This window comes from Alosa pseudoharengus, unplaced genomic scaffold, assembly GCF_046254945.1.
Source record: "Alosa pseudoharengus isolate Yale_2024_CS ecotype anadromous, Long Island Sound unplaced genomic scaffold, YU_APseudo_1.1 YU_APseudo_1.1_scf_7, whole genome shotgun sequence".
Taxonomy (NCBI): Eukaryota; Metazoa; Chordata; class Actinopteri; order Clupeiformes; family Clupeidae; genus Alosa; species Alosa pseudoharengus.
The window spans coordinates 23,187,347-23,207,680 of NW_027468859.1; the positions used below are offsets into that span (position 1 = coordinate 23,187,347).

Below are 20,334 nucleotides of genomic sequence, written 5' to 3' on the forward strand. Positions count from 1 at the left end.
GGTTGTTTCCTCCAAATGGGGCATGAGTTGTTTTAGTAATCAATAGGAGCATTTCATTCTCTGATGACAGTAAGGGGGGATGGAGCAGAAGTAACCTCTACTGGATGGGGACTTACCCTTGGGAATTGTCCTCATAACAATGACTATGAGTTCTGACTAAGTGAAGCTCTTTCTTTTGAAGGGCAATCTGAACTAAGTTAAGGGTTTGGTTTTGCTTGGTCGAAGCCATGTTGGTTCAGCCCCCTAAAATCACTGCGATTGCAGGCAACTCTGGCATTATGATCGGCAGCTTCGATTGCCAGGGTGATGACAGTCCCGACCCCACCCTCCACCTTCCCACCATCCAATGATCCTGTGACTTCCTGTGACATCATGGCAGAGAAGAGCTGTGTGGAAATAAATGAGCTGCGATGTTCCTACAGATTAGGCAAGCAAGCATGCAGCCCGATTCATGCACACACAGATGTACACAAACACACACGCACACACACGCACACACACACACACACACTTAGACAATGACCGAGTCACACATTGACCGAGTACACACAGAAGCATAGTACAGGCACACACAACCCGTATACAGACCCAAACACACACAGACACTCTCAAACACACTAACAGAGACACAGGTTAAATCACTGCTCAAATACCTGTACACATAGAAGCACAGATACATGCACATGCAGAAGCACAGCTCAGATACATACACACACACACACACACACACACACACATACACACACACACATACACACACACACACACACACACACACACACACACACACACACACACACACACACACACACACACACACACACACACACTCCACTCCCTCCCCCAATGTCAGCTCAAGGTCTCTACTAGTCTAGCCAGGCGGCCGAGGTACAGTGATATATGGCTACAGGCGGCATGTTGACTTTGTCGCAGTCGGATGACGTTGCTCTGCCTCTTAGCAACATCTATGAGTAGGCCACACCTACCTTCCCTGTTGACAAACACACACGGGCACACACACGCGGTCACGCACGGTCACGGCCCCAAACACACACACACACACACACACACACACACACACACACACACACACACACACACACACACACACATACACACACACACACACACACACACACACACACACACACACACACACACACACACACACACACATATACACACACACACACACACACACTCCACTCCCTCCCCCAATGTCAGCTCAAGGTCTCTACTAGTCTAGCCAGGCGGCCGAGGTACAGTGATATATGGCTGCAGGCGGCATGTTGACTTTGTCGCAGTCGGATGACGTTGCTCTGCCTCTTAGCAACATCTATGAGTAGGCCACACCTACCTTCCCTGTTGACAAACACACACGGGCACACACACGCGGCCACGCACGGTCACGGCCACAAACACACACACACACACACACACACACACACACACACAAACACACAAACACACACAGAATCCATTGCTAGAATCCATTCAGTACTGCCCTTGCTCACACTACAGTGAGACAAAAAACCAGTGGTGAGGAAGATGAGGAAGATGATGGTGATGGTGGAGGACAAAGGACCACTCATTCACACCAATTGCTCTCAATAAAGCAGAGCTGCCTTGTGTGTAAGCCTCTAGTGGCTCATGATTTGATACTTGAATAATGTCTCGCACCCACAGCGCTTGTTCTGCCTTTAGCTCGTAGCCTGCGTGGCTCGGAGAGAGCATAGATTATGCAAAGTGATTTCCAGCCTCACTCACATACTTAACATTTTAGCGCCCGTTAGGGCGCTTAACTGGCAGTTATAAAATGGCAATTATATTTTGTTCGCCGGCCGCGCGTTAAACACTAATCGGTGCCTATTTTGGTTCCTCTGGTTGAATGATTGGGACTCTTTGGGCTGTGAGTGCGCTGTGTTTGGTTGGGTTGGGGGGGGGGGGGGTGTTTGGGGGCGGTAGAGTGTGCTGTGGGCCCAGCCCTGACTCTGGCCCCTTTGGCAGGCTAAAAAGCTTTTTTACGTAACACTGCATCGGCTCAGTGCTTGCACTAGCAGCCAGCTCCGGTCTCCCCCCACGAGCACTCAGGCCTCTCGCACTCAATACAGAATAGAGTAGAGTTCGGGGACCGGGCTGTCTCTCTCTCTCTCTCTCTGTCTCTCTCTTGTTTATCATGTTTTCCCCCTTTTCTCTCTCCTCATGTGCTCACTCTTCTCCCTGTCGTGTCATCACGCTCTGCACCTGGCCTTTTATCTCCTCTCCCCTCTCTAACCTGGCCTTTTGTGTCTGCCTTTCTCTGCCCTCCTCTCAGATCTCACTGCTGCTCTTACCTCTGCTCACCTTACCTCTCATCTCTTCTCTTCTCCACTTTCCTAGCCTGACGAGCCAGACCCACCTTAAAATGTAGGGTCTGGGCACTCACCGTTCGCAGTGCTCAGTCCGAGGGGCGGGATAATCAGTTCTCTTTCAAATTTCCTCTGCACGCAATAGGACAGCGGCAGCGCTATGAGTCCCATGCGTTTCCCACCAGCGGAGCTAGTTGGCTAGTTCAAACGTTTGCCAACTTAATAAAAGCTTAACTTTTATGTCACACTGTTCGCCAACAGCAACATCCATCTTATTTGTTTTCAAGTAGCAGGGAATTCAAGCCAAACCGTTGCAACTCTGCCATCAATCATTATGTTAAGCCCACCTAACGACTCTATACACGATTTCATTGGCCTGATTGAGTTTCGATTTCTGGAGCTCACAAGCCAACGGAGAGTTGCTAGACGCGCTAGGGGCGCGTTTAGATTTCTAGGCTACCACTTTCCTCCATCTCCCTTTCTTGTATCCCACTCTTTTCAACTACATCGTCTCTCCTCTCTCTCGACTCTTCTTCCTCCCTCCCCCTCCTCACCTCTCCTCTGGTTCTCCTCCCACCTCTAATTTCTTTCTCACCTCTCTGATCTTCCTACACCCCACCCCACCCCCCTCCCTTCCATCTGTGACGGCTGTGTGATGGAGGGATGAATGGCTTTGTGTGGGAGTTATTCCCCAATTCCTCCTTTCCCTCCTCCTCCTCCTCCTCCTCCTCCTCCTTCTGCTCCTGCTCCACATGCTCTCACTGAGGCGAACACCTACTCCCCAGACACACCCCAGGCCCTCTCATTACTGCTCTCCCCCTTATCTCCTCACATCTCCTCATATCTCTCTGGGCAACGGTAGCTCAGGAGCCCTAGGAAGGTGTCAGGGAGGCACGGGCCCGGGCGGCCGGCCGTTTGGAGGCTTGGAATCCTCCTGGTGTCTGGCTTTAGCTAAGAGCCAGACACCAAAGCTGCAAAAAGCCCCCAGCGGCAGAAAATAGCGGCCCCTGCTACTTTGTTGCTGGATGCAACTCATGACTTGCTCAGCGCTTTGAGAATTCTCAGAAAAGCTAAGTGTCTCCCACCCCACACACAGGGGAAGCAAAACTAATCATGTGCGCTTGTTGTTGCAATAAGTAAAAATAAGTAATAAATGAATCATCCAAATAATGAACTCGTCATCGAGATGAGTCATATCAGGTGTTGTAGCCTGTGGTGGGCTTACGTCCCAACACTAATATAATGGAAAACACTGTCATTGAAATGGTAATCTGACCTGGGATTAGTGGCGGAATGATGGACGACGGAGGATATTAAGTGCAGTGATTTATTAGCGTCTGAAACAGCTAGGTCACGATCCAGCCGGTTATTCAGCAAATAGTTGCATGAGTCACCTCAGCGCGCTCACATGATGTCACGCTCCTGCGTTTCATCTGCACGGGGGCGAGATTACACCAGCGCCACTTCACTCCTCACCACTCTCTCCTGGAGAAGTCGTCTGGGCCCCACCCAAAAGACTTTTCACGTGAGTGTGTGTAGTGTGGTCTTTCATATTACATTCATTCTAGGGGTGGGCAATATGGACAAAAAATAATATCTCGATATTTTTTGTGATTTTGAAGATAACGATAATTAGTCAATATCCTTTGAACATTTTAATTGTTTTTTGTTAAAGTCTGAGTTACTTTACAGCTCATTATTTATGAATAGCATCATTACAATAATAACCAATAACCTAACCTGTGACTTTTTAACCAAATCAACCAATGCATTGTCACTCTGACACATTTCCAATTCTGCCCCCACTTGTGTGTGTGGCAATGACATGGTCTAGCCAGCTACATTAGAGAAGATGAATAGGCCTAACAGTTTCCCAAGAGAAAGTCTGAAGCTGAAGTTCCTTTCAAACCTTTACATAGGATTCAATGTAAAACTAAGAGCAGACCAACAGAGTAGCCTACATTTCAGTTATTTCCTTCTATGTTTTGTTTTAGAGCAATCACGTAGGCTAGCATTCCAAGTTACAGAATAGAAACTAATGCGTTAGCTTATGGCTAATGTAAATGAGAAATCCCATAGAGATGCTAACGGTTAGCATAATCGGTAAACGTAGATATTTAGAGCAAACTTCAGTCCATTTACAAAAGAGTTACATGAGAATAGTTATTTGTTTACAACTGACTATTAAAATACTCAAAGGCTAATGTTTTCTCTACATATAATACCGTGTAGGAAAAAACGTGACTGTCTCATCAATGCTACTTGAACAGAAGTAGCCGCATAAAATCCCAAGTAGGCTACTCTTGCTGCACAAAATAAACATTAGGCTGCGTGGGACAACGTTGTGACCCACTAGTGATCACGTGACACTTGCTCTGCTGCACTTCTCCCGCATAGCCTACCTCCTGGGAATGTATGAGTCTTCAGTGCGTGATTTCGAGTGTTTTTTCCCCATAAATAATTTAAATACTCGATAATGTCAATTTGCACATTGTTAAAACAACAATCACGATATTATCGCAGACGATATATATCGCCCACCCCTAATTCATTCTATTCTGTTAATTCCAGCGCTCCTCCAACAATGCACCATGAGTTAGAGCTCCATCTCTGTGCTAGGAACCAACTGGGAGAACCCCACCCCACCCCATCCCACAGCACTAGCCTTGACATGTTACAGTAAGGATGTGTGCTCCAGGGCCCATTTGCCAAGATCTGACAGCACAGATGCGTTAATTCCTCCTCTTAAGTGCCTTGAGCCGAAAGCATCTGCTCGACGCCAGTTCGCTCCCACGTCTCCTTGGCGGTAGACGTGCGACACAAACACACGCAGCTCCCAATTAAACAACAGGAGCATCAGACAGCCACTTAGTCAGTGAAAGCCGAAAACACCAGCCTGCCTGCCTGCTTGCATGCCTGCCTGTCTGCCTGCCTGTCTGTCATGGCAAAATCGATGAGGGAGGGAAGAGACGAGACAGGTGTGTGCACTGAAACTGCTGGGGGAGAGAGAGCGAGGCGGTGGGGGGTTGTCATGGCGAGCTGTGCGAGCAGGGGGGAAGCCGTAGCAGAGCCAGGCCAGCGGGGTTCACGACTCAGATCACATTAAGCACCAGTCCTCCTGACAAGAGGCATGTTTGTACTTAGCCTGTGGTGGCTGTAGCTAAGTGTATGACGAGGGAAAGGAAGAGGCGGGGGTGTCGCTGGGCAGTACCCTGTGGGAGTGGAGAGGAGAGGGAGACGGGGAGACCGTGGGTGGTTGTAGTTTTGTGGATGTGTGGGGAGGTGCTGCCCCTTCGTACGTACCTTTGTGTGTGTGTGTGTGTGTTTGTGCGTGTGTTTGTGTGTGTGTGTGTGTGTGTGTGTGTGTGTGTGTGTGTGTGTGTGTGAGCGCCTCAGCCTCAAGCAGGATGTGAGCGCTGAGTCAGAGAGCTGAGCGGTACCCTCGGACAGCTCCCTTGGTGTGTGTGCGCCTGATGGTGACGGTGTGTTGCTGTCATGTCTGCCAGGTCGAAGGGGATCCGCCTCATCGCTGACATTTACCCGGGGAAAAGCAAACATGCGCAAGTCAGTGAACACGCAGGCACGCACACACACCCACTCACCCAGACATTCATATAAACAAGCACTCACAAAGACACATATACCTCACTCAAACTCACTCAAACGTATACTAAATATATCACCAAACACACACAAACTCTTATAAGCTTAAACACATGCTACTCCATAGTCTGATATCTGCTAAATATTTAAGTAATAGCTTTTAGAATTTTGTTTGCATTAATAAGGATTCTAAAATTAAAATGATCATTGTTTTATGTTGCACTCAATCTTGTGGCCATATATCGAAGGTTCTGTTCCTCATATGGAAGTTTTCAAAAATCACTATTTTGCGAATGTTACCAGCACATCATTATTGCCTATTTGCACGAAAATCACACATTTTACATATTTCCATGTCAGATGCCCCGCGAATTAACAGCATAGGTTAGTATATCCGACATTTAACTGATGTACAACAGCGGTGAAATGTGCTAGGCCTAGGCTACTAATTGGGTTAGTTGCGCTAGTGCCTTCTCCCAACTCCAGGGAGAAAGGGATCTCATCTTCTTCATGTGAGACCTTCTCAGCAGTAAGCAGTATAGCCTGCAAAGTAGGCTATATACAATATAGGGTGTCCACTCCCCACACAGTGACATATGATTGACAAATGTGCAAAATATAAGGCTTTATCAAATATACCAAGTATCTGTTCCCTCAAAGATGGTCTGCCAGAGCATAGCTTCAGTGAGTGATTACACACACTCTCTCACACACACACACACACACACACACACACACACACACACACACACACACACACACACACACACACACACACACACACAGCCCTAATTACTTGCTTGTTTTGCTTCCTTTATTTGCTTGTTGTACAAAATTGTTCAGCAGTAACACATTTAGCTTTGTGAAGTAGGTCATTTTTGTTTGCAAGTTGTTTAATTACGTATCGCTGGACTTAACTGTTATATGGATGTGAACTGTACTACTGTTGTAATATTCATTCACATTCATTCACACTTAACCTTAAGTCTTAGTCATAGTATTTTTGCTTTATGTCTTCATATTCTTTGAATCCACTCATGCTGAATGTACCTGTTCACTAGAGACATGAATCCATGATACGTTACTACATTCCGCGAGTTCATAAACTATGGCTGCCTGACAGATGCACAATGCATTTCCTCACCTAGTCATTCTGGTTAAGCGTTTCTTCCCTTTTATCGGTCATTAATTCAACCTCTCTCCTCAACCAACCTTGAGCAGCGCATTTAGCATCCTACACAACAGCCCCCTTCCCCCAATAAAGCCAGCAATACTGCCCCCCTTCCCCCACTAAAGCCAGCAATACTACTGCCCTCCACCTACAAAACTGCCCCCCTTCCCCCACTAAAGCCAGCAATACTACTGCCCTCCACCTATAAAACTGCCCCCCTTCCCCCACTAAAGCCAGCAATACTACTGCCCTCCACCTATAAAACTGCCCCCCTTCCCCCACTAAAGCCAGCAATACTACTGCCCTCCACTTACAAAACTGCCCCCCTTCCCCCACTAAAGCCAGCAATACTACTGCCCTCCACCTACAAAACGGCCCCCCTTCCCCCACTAAAGCCAGCAATACTACTGCCCTCCACTTACAAAACTGCCCTCCACTTACAAAACTGCCCCCCTTCCCCCATTATGACACACACACAGCTCCCCTCACAGAGGCATATTTATTATTATTCAGCCTTTATTATTAGGGCTTCATGTGTGACAGTGTGTGTGTGTGTGTTCATATGTGTGTGTGTGTTCATATGTGTGTGTGTGTGTGTGTGTGTTCATATGTGTGTGTGTGTGTGGGTGTACAGCGATAGATTAAGCTAATGCAGCATTGGAGATGAAGGCATGGGCAGAGCCTGCAGGGTGTTGTAAACCATTTATTTCAGAGCAGCAGCGCAGTGAGGCTCACACAGTTTGGCCACTCGTGGGATAATTAGGAAAAGATTAGAAATGCAGTTTGCCCAGGCGAATGGCTTGAGATGCTGGGACTCTGGAGGGGTGTGTGTGCACGTGTGTGTGTGTGTGTGTTTGTGTGTCTGTGCCTGTGTGTGTGTGTGTGTGTGTGTTTATGTGTCATGGGTGGCGTGGGGGTCGTAACATCTCTAAAGCCCTGGAGCTTCACAGGCACAGTCAACTCTTATATATATATAAAGTATATATACTTTTTTATATACCTTTTTTTATATACCTCACGGGATCAAAAAAAGTATATATACTTATACTTATGTAAGCACTCATGAATACACACACACACACACACACACACACACACAAACACAAACACACTCAAACGAGCACACACATATGAATGAATTTACACACATGCACTAACACACACACACACACACACACACCCAAACACTTCCTCAGGTCACTTCTTGGTCTCACAAATTGAGGGAAAACTTTAAATGCATTATTCATGCCATTTTGATCTTCACCAGCTAAAGCAAAAGCAGCGCAGAGCCTTGCAAAGCAGAACCTCCGCCGGCGTATGATAAACAAACTGCAATGCAAACACAGTGACTTCGTCAGTTCTATCTTTAATAAACAAACTGCGATGCAAACACAGCGACTTCGCCAGTTCTATCTTTAATAAACAAACTGCGATGCAAACACAGCGACTTCGCCAGTTCTATCTTTACATTTGTTTTTGTTCGTTCCACTTCGTTCGAGGTCTGACATGGGCCACTGCCGTCTCTCGGAATAGCTGCGCCCGCTGTGGCGGATTGCATAAAAGATGAGGCGTCGCCGCTCATGCGTGAGGCATGACAAAAGTGCAGCGGAGACTGTGTTTTGTGCCCGTGTAGCACCGCTTTGCGGCGCCGCACTTCAGTGGTATCGGTCCCCGGGCTTTGCCCTGCTGCGCCGTCTGATATCAACGCTTCATGCGTCAAAAGCGTTTGATGTTCAAAATGGTCCATGTCAGAAATAAATGACAAATCCCTCCCCGATCTTGTAGAAGACGTCCCAGAAGGTCCCGGAGATGTTGTGTGGAGGGAATTGTGGGAAAGAACGCTAATTTGTTTGAGGTTCATCTTTTTGATAGTTTCCATATATCTTAATATGCAAAGGCGCTTCACTGGTGTGGTACCTGTTTTCTTTCTTGAGCTGAAGTGATGGATTATTCAAATATCATCATCAAAAACAACAACACCCTGAAAGCCCTCCAGATTACACAAACAACACAGATCAGTTGCATCATCTCTCTGCTTTCTCTCTTTCTCAGACACTCTTTTTACTACAAATTCAGTTCAGGTTCTTTGTTATCTTTGGAGTTTATCCCCTTAAATTTCTCAGGTTTCATTTATGCCCACTCTGCTTTGTTAGAGTTTAGTACAATCTCTCAATTGCAGTGAGAACTCCTACACGACTGGTGTTATTATTATAAGCCAGACAGAATGAGGCCTTTGCCCTGCAGTTGATCATATGAGCCTCTCACGTTCTCACAGGCTGGCCATCATGTTTTGATGCACACACAGCTTTCTGTGCAGAATTTAGTGGAAAGAGCTGTGCTTTCGTGTGTGTGTGTGTGTGTGTGTGTGTCTGTGTGTGTGTGTGTGTGTGTCTGTGTGTGTGTGTGTGTGTCTGTGTGTGTGTGATGCATGGCAGTCCTCCAGCACAAGCATTAGCCATTGCTGCTGTGTGTATTATCACCCTGAGGTCAGGGTCAGCCAGTGCAAGGCCAGTCCATTATAACAGCCCTGCTGCACCTCTGCAGTCCAGGGTATGTATGGTATGTGTGCTGTGGTTGTGGGCTTTTTGTGAAAGTGCTGTGTGCAGGTTTTATGTTTGTGTGCACATGCGTGTGTATCCCACATGTGTATCATATCTAACGTGTACGAATCAAAAAAGGTAGAATAATATAAGCAGTGTACAACGTCACTTTGAATGTATTATTTGCCTGATTTTAAATTAAATCTGAAATGCCACAATTAATGCAACAATACCATATAACATTTTCCTATGATGTTGTCTCTGTGCAACACAATGTGTGTCAATCAGTGAGCGTGTTCTTGTGTGTGATGGATTTGTGTCTCATTGTTTTTGGGTTTATTTTTGTGTGTGTGTGTGTATGTGTGTGTGTGTCTGAAAGTCTGTGTCTGCATGCGAGCCATGTCAGCCTATGATTGAGAGTGGCGTCTCGTCCCAGGCTAAGAATAGCTCTTCCTGTTCTGACATTGTTAGATGGCCTCCATTATAGAGTGCTGCTGGGGAGGCGGTCCGGAGCCGTGGGGGTCTGGGGGTCCTGCCGTCTGGGATGGCGAGTCGTCCGACTTGTAATGGAGTGAAAACGCTGCGTGCCTCTCTTGGCGGGAGGGTTATTCAGCGGTATCTGACCCACATGGCTTGGCATCCTTCATCAGAGAGCTCTTTCAGAAACGCACAGAAAAGTTGTGCACATCAGCAGGGGCGCCTGCAGGAATTAATGCTATGGTACGCACACCCATCACCCCCCCCCCCCCCCCAAAAAAAAGGCTACTTTTTGCATTGTAAAAGTAGCCTACATAGCATAACAACATACATATGCAATAATACAACAACAACGTCTACAATGACCTATTCATTTGGACAACTTGATACAGCCCTATACAGGCGAAAGTTACCTTGTTTTGTTCTAGCGTACCGTGACGTCTGGCTTTAAACAGCTGTAATGCAGTCTAACGTTCTGACAAGCACACCAATTGCCTACCTTGTTCTTGCCCATCTGGAATAACCCCTCTAGCTTTGCTGCCTCCATAGTTTCTGTTTTCGTTGTTTAAACTTGTGATATCCATGATAAGTATTGAGTTAGTGAATTAGCTCAACATTGTGTGCTGATAACCATATAGATAGCCGAGTAAAAGAAAACAAGTAGCCTAGTTGCGTGCCTGCGTGCATATTCTGTCTCCTGCTCAAACAAAATGTGCGCGCGTTAATTTTCATAACGTGTTCACTAAGTCACGTAATAGAAAATTGTAAATAGCCCGATGGCATGCAGCTAATGGGATACTGTGCATAGTTGGGAAGGTATGGTGGGCCAATTTGGTGTGAATACACATTACACACACACACACACAAGGGAAATTTTCTCTCGTTGAGTAGCCTGATGGTACGCACAGTGCGTACGGACGTACACCTGCAGGCGCGCCTGCACACCAGTGTGTGCTAACTTGCGTTGGATTGTATAAAAAGTTAAGCTGAGAGGCAGTCATACATTTGGTATTCCATGCAAAGTTCAGACCATCCAAAAAGCCCATCAGTTTGCCCCTGAAGCCCCTGTAGTTTGACAAGATGACTCCAGTAATGTCAAAATAAGCTAGATGTTGGAATATTTTTTTCCGAATGTACGACTGCCGTGATACACTGCCCAAGTATGGTAAAACACTGGAGTCAGAGTTCACATTCAGGTATTAATGACTTGACTTCCTTGTGAATAATTGAATGTAAAGGCTTTCCCAAAGGCCTAATAAAATTCCCACCATGGTAAAAATAGGCTCTATAAGTAATAGCCTACAGAATGAATAACAATTAATCTGCATTTTTAAGCATCAGCCAATGATAGCTCATACTTACAGCTAATACTCTCTTTTTAACAAACTTTTGAAGTCTGTAAACAGCATGTCATGCCCAGAGGGCCAATCTAGAAATCGGCAATAAATATTTATGTGTGCCGTCTAGCTTGGCTCGACATTAATTTTTATAAGGATGGTCAAATTTGACATCTTCAGCTTGGCAGGCCTAATTAGAAACTGACAGTTCTAGAAATTGACAGTTCTCCGCCGTGTCGTAATCACAGTCCAAGTGCTGAGGACACTCCCACTGATTGAATGCACTTGAGCTACATTTTTTTCTGTTTCTGAACAGAGCAGAACACATTTTTCAACCCAGTGATGAGTTTTTTGACTTCAGTCAATGCAGACAACAGATGAAACCCTCATCTAAAGAGTTGTGTGGCACAAAAGGATGATGTGTACCACCATGTGTGCAGTATAATTCCAGTCAAAGATTTATTAAGGGACTTGTGCATAAACATTTGCCGACATATTTTTAGATTTTCATCAATTTCAAACCTGTTGTGTATGCAAAGTTTCTGCCATTCTTGTGGCAGAAACTTACGATGGATGTTTTTTGACCAATCTATTGTCCGTTTTGCCCATATTTGCCGTGTCAAGGACCAGGGTATATTATATGGCATCAATTTTATCTTTGCAGTTTGACACCAGGCTGAAACCAGACCAGTAGTTTTATGTTACAGTTTGTTATCACATCATTCATTGTTATCATCTTATAGCTGTTATGAGACATTTGTGGCATGGCAATGTTATCACTGTTGAAAAAGTGGTCCTGTTATTACGCAATAACTGTCCTTGTTGACATACTGCAGCACTCATATCTCCATGATTGAGATAGATGTTTCTTAACAAACTGTCAGTATATCAGGTTATTTTGCAGGTATTTGAGGTAAAGATGTATCTTGGATATCACATTTGTTATTTGGAGTGGACTTTTCTTTTAGTAGTCTCAGCGGTGGCAGTGGGTTGCTGTTCTTTGTGTGTGTGCTGTGTATGTGTGTGTGTGTGTGTGTGTGTGTGTGTGTGTTTGTGTGTGAGTGAGAGGAGGGGTGTCATACCTGTCTGGCCCTCTGTGTCCCTTTATTCCAAATTGAGAGCATAAAACCTGCAGTTTTATTGTTGGGTCATAAACTACACGCCTCTGTGGATAATGCTGCAATGACGCCATCCCCAGAGCAAAATGAACATGACAATGGAGCGGGAGCACCTTTTATGGCATCAGGCCATTTTCTAACAAATGGTGTTGAAAATCTCACACACTCATCGTAACTCTGTCTCTCACACACACACACACACACAAGTAAAATCACTGGCTCTCTTGTTGGGAGTGAAACATTGCTCAACAGTGGTTCAGACAGTGCTAAAAAGCTCTGTATGAGGCCTCTGTATAGTAATAGCACACTCAGCGTTCTCACCGTGTGACTTGTAGACTTTATGGTAAAGAGCCCATTTATCGCCAAGATTAAGATGACATTCAGGATGGTATTACAGACCATTAATGGCCATGTTATCCCTGTGACAAACTGCAAATACACATTACAAAGACAGCATGTCTGCTCCCTACATGGAGAACGGGAGGAAAGCAGCTAGTTAAACATAGAGCAAAGAGAAAAAACACAAAATGGCTCTGAGCACTACTAGGAGGCCTTTGTCAGTAATCACTTCAAACAGGTGATCTTTTGTAACAGGTGTGAGTTAAGTCAAAAAAGGAAAGTAACAAAGGCACACTGCTTAGAAAACATATATGAAAAAGCTTTTAATTCAACATGGCAACTAGTTAAAAGCACCTAGGCCTACGCATTGCGGCCATATGGGCCTTCTTTAAGGTAGTCAGAGAAAGAGAGAGAGAGAGAGATTCTTGTTAGCTCTTGTGATAAGGTAACTTCCATCACATGGGTCCTCTGTGTCTCATTTCACAGGGCTCTATCAAAAGTATTACCTTTAGTTACTGGTGCTGTGCCTTTTAAGCAACAGGTGGTGATGTTGAATAGAAAGGAATATCCTCTTCATAATGATCAGCTCAAGTTAGGCAAGTCATTAGTCAAGCTTGACTGTATTGAAGTAGCACTCGCTGCTGCACTAACTTGTCCTTATCACACTCTACCTTGATTGTTTCCCTTGTCGGGAGTCGTTTTGGTTAAAAAAAGCGTCAGCCAAATGTAATGTAATGTAATGTAATAAATCTCAAAAAAAGGTAGCTGTTTTCATATTGTTCGCTGGCCTATCCATACCAGCCATTCAAGTGGTATTTTTCTACATGTGTGTGCATGTCCATGTAGAAACAACTTGTATCTTCTATACCAGACCAGGGGGGTATTCCATCAACCTCTCTAAAGAAGGCGGCGCTTAACAGAAATAGCCTGGCTTGAACTAGCGTAGACTTTCACTTGGGGCTGAAGCCGTTCCATCAGTCAACATTAACTCAAGTTAGCGGCATCTTGGCCTCGTTTATTCAAGCAAGGTTTAAGTCAACTTCATCTCTGCTCGTGCACGAGGTAGAACAGTAGACCAAAACAGTAGATTGACGAAAAGAGGATACATGTCATAAAATTAAGACAATACTAGACAATTTCTGTTCGATTTGGCAAGCGCCATCTACAGGATTTTCATCGAAAGTCATAAAATGTAACATTTAAAACAACAATGATAATGGTTTGAAATCAATTGCGAGTTTGATTGGCTTCACTCTTGAACACATAGACTATACAGTCTATGCTTGAACAAAACGAGTGAATGAATAAATAGTATAAACTCAAAAACAACTTATGGATATGCATATGGATATTCAAAACTATCTATAGCCTAGCTTAGGCTACGTTCTTAGATTAAAAGAGTTCACTCCAAATGATTGTCTATACTAAATTAGTATCAACATAATAGCCTATTGTCTACCATAAGTCCCAAAGTGTTTGAAATAAAATTATCTTAAATGTAATGGCTTTCGATTTAATTTATGCCTAGTATTTAATCTGTGTAGCACACAGTTGATTTGACATTCATGAACAACTGTCGACACATGAAGCAGTTTTAATTATTATCTGCCTAGGCTACCGAATAATCCTTTGGCTTGCATCAGATATAATATAGCCCACTGGCAAAGCTGTCACTGAACAGCCTACCAAATGTGCATGACCCTTTATCAGCAGTAGACATATGTCTTTCATCAAAGATTATAACTAAAAATGCCATTATCAAGGTGATAAACTATGGAGCCTTAATACTTCGTATGGGAAGCGAACCTGCGAACACGCAAGAATGTAATTCCTTTCCTATGCAATCTCGCTGCACGTTACGCCACCACCAACCGTAAGTGATGCAGAGTAGGAAGATTCCTAGAACCACACACATGTGAAGTTAAAACATTTTTAATCACATAATCTTCATAAATTCTTTGGAGCTAGTGACTGTGTAAATCCATGCTCCGTCGCTGTCAGACATTTCTAGGCCTACTTCTATTTTTGAAGTTGTAGGCTACAGGTGACGAAAGCACAGGTTGATGGAACCATCTTTTTGGACTCGTTTTCCAAACTGATTGTTTTTTTTTGCAACACAGCTTAATTTAGCTTGAAAGTTAACCTGCTACGGAGCAGTTTAGTTCTGTGGCATAAATTCCCATAGTTACCAAGCTGGGATTCACGTTAACCTCATTAATGGAACGGAATTCTCACTAAAATTACCGAGACTTATCTAAATAAGCCAGGCTTGGCCTTTAGTGAGGTTGATGGAATACCCCCAGCTGTTAATAGTAGGCTATTTGGTGGTTGGAAACAGCTGACAAGGTGCATGCAGAAAAGCCAGGCCTTCTCAGTGTGGTAACAAATCTGTATGCAAATCCTTACGACTCAGCATCTACTAACGATTCTCACAGATAAAGATCGGTCATATATGTCTGACCTTGGCTAAAAAGTGTCGTCATGACAACATGGTTCATAGACGGTGTTTCATAGCCTCGCTTCTCGAATCAAAGTCAAAGATGCGTATCCCCCCATCGAGCCGTGGAGCCCATCGGAGCTAAAATGGCTGTGGTTTCCCTTCCGAGCCATGGTGGCTGAAAGGTGATCATTAAACGGCGATCAGACTTCCCCGGCTCATCATGTGAAGAGAGCTCTTTTTCTCTATCTGGGCCTGTCAGGTGAAGTGGCACCCGAGTGCTGGAAGAGGAACCTATTTATATCGCCTGTCGTTTCTGGATGCCTCCACCACCAAATAGTGGAGGGAGGGAGGAAGGGGAGAAGGAGGAAGAGAGGAGGGGAGGAGGAAGAGAGGAGAGGGAAAGAAGAGAGGGAAAAGACGTGAGCGCACTCTGGAACGGAAACTTAAAAAGAGAATTTCACGTCCCCCGGTCGCTCACTCCTGCCCTACATACTTAGTTTTTTTTTTCCGCCTGGTTTTACATAACAAAGTGTTTCATAACCTGCCACATTTTGTGCCAGGGAACGCAGCAGTGCATGTGTGTGTGTCTGTGTGTGTGTGTGTGCGCGTATGTGCAGGTATATGTGACAGCCAGTGTCTTTGCTGTTTGTGTAGTTGTGCGTGAATGTGTTAGTGGGTATTGATGCCAGAGTGTGTCGGTCAGGTGCTTACATCGCCATGTGCTCTCACTGTAAGCAATCTCCATCCTCCAAGACATTTCCTCTTTGATTCTTGTTTAGCTTGTTTAGCTTTAACTTTTTCCTGGTCTTCGTCCACTGCCATACACCAAAGTACCAAGCAACACACACACACACGCACACACACACACACTTGTGTACACGTGCAGAAACACTCGCCTGCACTCTTCTTTGGGAAGGGTGTGTCCATACTTAACAGAAGGGCGAGCCCCATGAGAGTTGGGCTTTGCCGGCTCTCTCGGTACATCACAGCGGGCCGTACTTCCTGGCAGAACAGGGCTGGGCAGGCCTCCGAGTCTCTTCCATCCCTCCGGGGGGGGGGTGAGGGGGGGGTGGTGGGGGCAGGGCAGCGGGCTCGGCCCCAGCTCTGAGGAGAGGGACAGGCACAGTGGCTGGTCAGAGCTGCTTGCGTCAGCAGCATCGCGTTGGGAAACACTGCGGATTAGTGCCATAAGGAGAGAGCGAGAGAGAGAGAGAGAGAGAGAGAGAGAGAGAGAGAAAAAGAACAAGGGATTTGATTGCATGTAGAGAGAGAGAGAGAGAGAGAGAGAGAGTGTGAGTGTTTACGTTCATGTTGATCGTGTGTGTGCAGGATTAGTGGCATAATGCAAGAGAAAAGAGCTTGAAAAGAAAAACACTGCAAGACTGGCTGTGAGTGTGTTCCTTACATGGAAAGTGTGTGTGTGTGTGTGTACAGTGTGAAGTGTAGACAAGATGCTGTTCCTTTGGCTTCTGTTGTGGGCTGATATGCTTGCCATAAGCCCTCAAGCTGGCATGTCACACATTTTCATCTGTATTTTTAAGCACTTCAAACTCGATTCCATTTATTTCAGTATTTATGTTTGGTTGAGTATGTTGAAAAATAAATCCTGGTCTTGCTCAGACGATGTAGGTCAGTATAGTTGCATGGTTTTATTTTTTGCCTAAAGGTACAGCAGATGGTTAAATAAAAGCTTACTCTGTCTAGTAGAGAAAAAAAACGAAAGCCTATATGAAGAGAGGGGCCCAAAGAGCTTGTGGTTGATATAATCTCGGAGATCACCAAAAAATAAGGAATAAAATCACTGAATGGATGGCAGAAAAAAAGAGGCGTAAAAAGGCACATAGAAGTGAGTGGGAGCACAAACACTTATTTGTGATTGTATGTTTTTATCCTCTTGCACCCCTGTCAGCCTTGAGCATTACAGGTGGATTACAGCAGGTATTACAAGTACCGCAAACCTCTTTTCCCCGTGTAGAGACGGCGACGTGGTAGGATGATAATGGGGTGTAATCGCACCAAGAGCTTGAGCTGTTTGGGGGGGGGGGGGGGGGTCGGTCTCTTGACTCAAGCTGGCTAATTGAGGTTTGGTGAGTCAGGAACGACCATAACCCTGGGCATCAGCTTAGTGAGAGCAGTGAGATAGTGGCTGATCCTGTGGTGTGTGTGTGTGTGTGTGTGTGTGTGTGTGTGTGTGTGTGTGTGTGTGTGTGTGTGTGTGTGTGTGTGTGTGTGTGTGTGTGTCTGAGTGAGAGAAAGAGAGAGAGAGAGAGAGACTGTCTGTACGGTTGTATGTGTATAGTGTCCGATGTGCTCTTAATCATCAGCATGTATGTTTCCCTGTGTGTGTGTTTGTGCTTGCGTGTGTGCACGTGTATGTGTGTGTGTTTGTGTGTGCGTGCGTGTGTTTGCATCCTCTGATTCTGGCTCCGCGATGCAGGCTGGTGGGAGGTCAGAGCTAATGAATTGCTCATCCTCTGTGGGAGGCATTTGGGGAATTCATGGCTGCAGTGTTTGTGACTGAGCATACTGCAGTCATCTGTACTGAAGCCCACTGTCACACAATGAAGCTCAGGAGATTGACAGACAGCTTCACACACAAAACACACACAAAAAACAATCTCTTTCTCTCTTTGTCTCTCTGTCTTTCTTTTTGTCTCTCTGTCTCTCTCTCTCTCTCTGCATATCTACTTTCATTACTTTCTCTCTATCTCTTCTCTGACACATATCACACTTACAAGACACAGATTGTGCTGAATAAGTAACTATCCCTAGTATCTCTTCTCCTTTGAGAGCTGCATCTACTAATACTAATTAGATGTGACAGTGTGAATTATGAAATACCTATAGTTCCATGACACGCTGTGTAGAGTTATGTAAATTATGAAGATGTTCATACACATGTGTCTGTGATTATTTGTTCATGAGGACAGGAGAGAGAGAGAGAAAGAGAGAGAGAGTTATTGTGTGTTTGTTAGATTGACAGAGAAAGAAAGTCAGATATGAAAAAGTGTTCCTACTCTTCAAAGAGAAACTTAGCTCTTTGCTGCCCCTAGCTGCTGTGCCTGGTACCAGACATGTCAGTTTGACTATAGATCCGCATTGCAGCCCATTACCACAGCCTAATAATGTGTCAGCCTAACACACACACACGCGCGCACGCACGCATACACACACGCTCGCACACACACACACACACACAGAGGCGCACACAGACACACACACTCACACACACACACACACAAAGGCGCACACAGACACACACACACAGAGACACGCTCATACAAGTGAGTATTTGAACATTCTTTATGTTCAAGCATGCCAAATGATGCCGTATTAGCATTCCAAATAAAATCCTGTCACTTCAGTTTTGCTGGGAGGCTGGGTATGTTTCCCCATATACATTTCTTAGATCGGAAAAAATCAAATGAACGGATTTAAGTACAAAGCCCAGGAGAGTCCCAGGATATAGCATAACAGTTCCCCTCGTCCCTCTTGGAAAATAATTGCTTTTGACCCTACATTCTGTCCAGTCCGATTACAGACAATATACCACAATTCAGTTAAGTGTAATGCATGAAATGAAATACAATAAAACTCCATTACAGTTGTCTCTGAGGGCAAATTGTTTGCTCAAAAACTGGAATGACTGACAAAAAATAAACGTGGGGAAAAGTGAACCGTGGCGCCCCAAGAAGGCGATTAAAGGTGTTAACAATAACAGGAACACTTCACAAATTCCACATCTTGTCCGTACAGTCATTTTAAAACCCTGTATGCTGTTACCCAACATACACCATGACTGCTCAAATCCCCAAGCAATAATCTATAAATTTTAGGGCGTTGTGGTAATTTCTTTATTTCATCTCTTGTCTTACATGTGATCATCTTAGATATGGCATAACAGACATCACCTCATGGTCTTTTCTCCCATTCTTCTCTCCCCAGTTTTTCCCGTACGGCGATGCCTCCAAGTTTGCTCAGCACGCCTTCAGGACCTTTGATAAGAATGGTGATGGCACGATCGACTTCCGGGAGTTCATCTGCGCGCTGTCCATCACCTCCAGGGGCAGCTTCGAGCAGAAGCTCAACTGGGCCTTCAACATGTACGATCTGGACGGAGATGGAAAGATAACACGAGTGGAGATGCTGGAGATCATCGAGGTGACAGAATCCACGTCATGTCATTGTAGAGTATAACATCTACTAGTTCTGTTAACTAGCTGTGTCAAATAGTCGAACATCTACAAGCTCTGTTAACTAGCCTTTTTGAATAGTTTAACATCTACGAGTTCTGTTAACTAGCTGCGTCAAATAGTCGAACATCTACAAGATCTGTTAACTAGCCTTTTTGAATAGTTTAACATCTGCGAGCTCTGTTAACTAGCTGTTTTGTTATTTTTACACAAAAAATAGTTTTCGCAAAAGTAGCTTGACCAGTGAAGAAAGGCTCTGAATTCACAAGCCGGTCACACACATCCTATAATGCACACTTTAAAATTAATAACAGCACTTTAATATTTATTTCCTCATAAGGAGTCCACTAAGTTTGTTGCCTCTGGTCAAATCTGCCAGTGGTCCTCGGCCGAGACTTGGCATACTTTGATGAACTTGCTCAGCCTTTTCCTTAGGAAACCTAATTAGGTCGAACAGTTACATTACATTCTTAGAGTTGTTCTCCTTGCCCTGGAGCCATAACTACACAGTGGCTGCCTGGTCATTGATGTGATGAATGGCCATATGTGCATTTGGTCACTGGTCATATGTGCATGTGGTCAGTGGTACCTGTGTTTATGACAGTCTCTAGTTATTCTACTTGTACTTGTACTTGAAAAAACAGCTCACAGGTAGTTTGACTTTACTTGCTGTATAATACAGCAATGAAAAAAAAAGACCAATTGTTGGGTGTGCTCAGATACTGTGATCTTTTGTAGTTTTGTAGTTTTGTAGACAGAAGATGGAGA

At 44.8% G+C, this 20,334-nt stretch overlaps 1 protein-coding gene across 1 annotated transcript in view; it reads left to right on the plus strand.

Moving 5' to 3' along the window:
- Positions 1–20,334, plus strand: part of vsnl1a (visinin-like 1a) — a 37,344-nt gene that overhangs the window by 13,380 nt on the left and 3,630 nt on the right. The window contains exon 3 of the mRNA XM_076272941.1: positions 19,319–19,534. Within this exon, the coding sequence (XP_076129056.1) occupies positions 19,319–19,534 (216 nt within the window). The remainder of the gene's footprint in view (positions 1–19,318; positions 19,535–20,334) is intronic.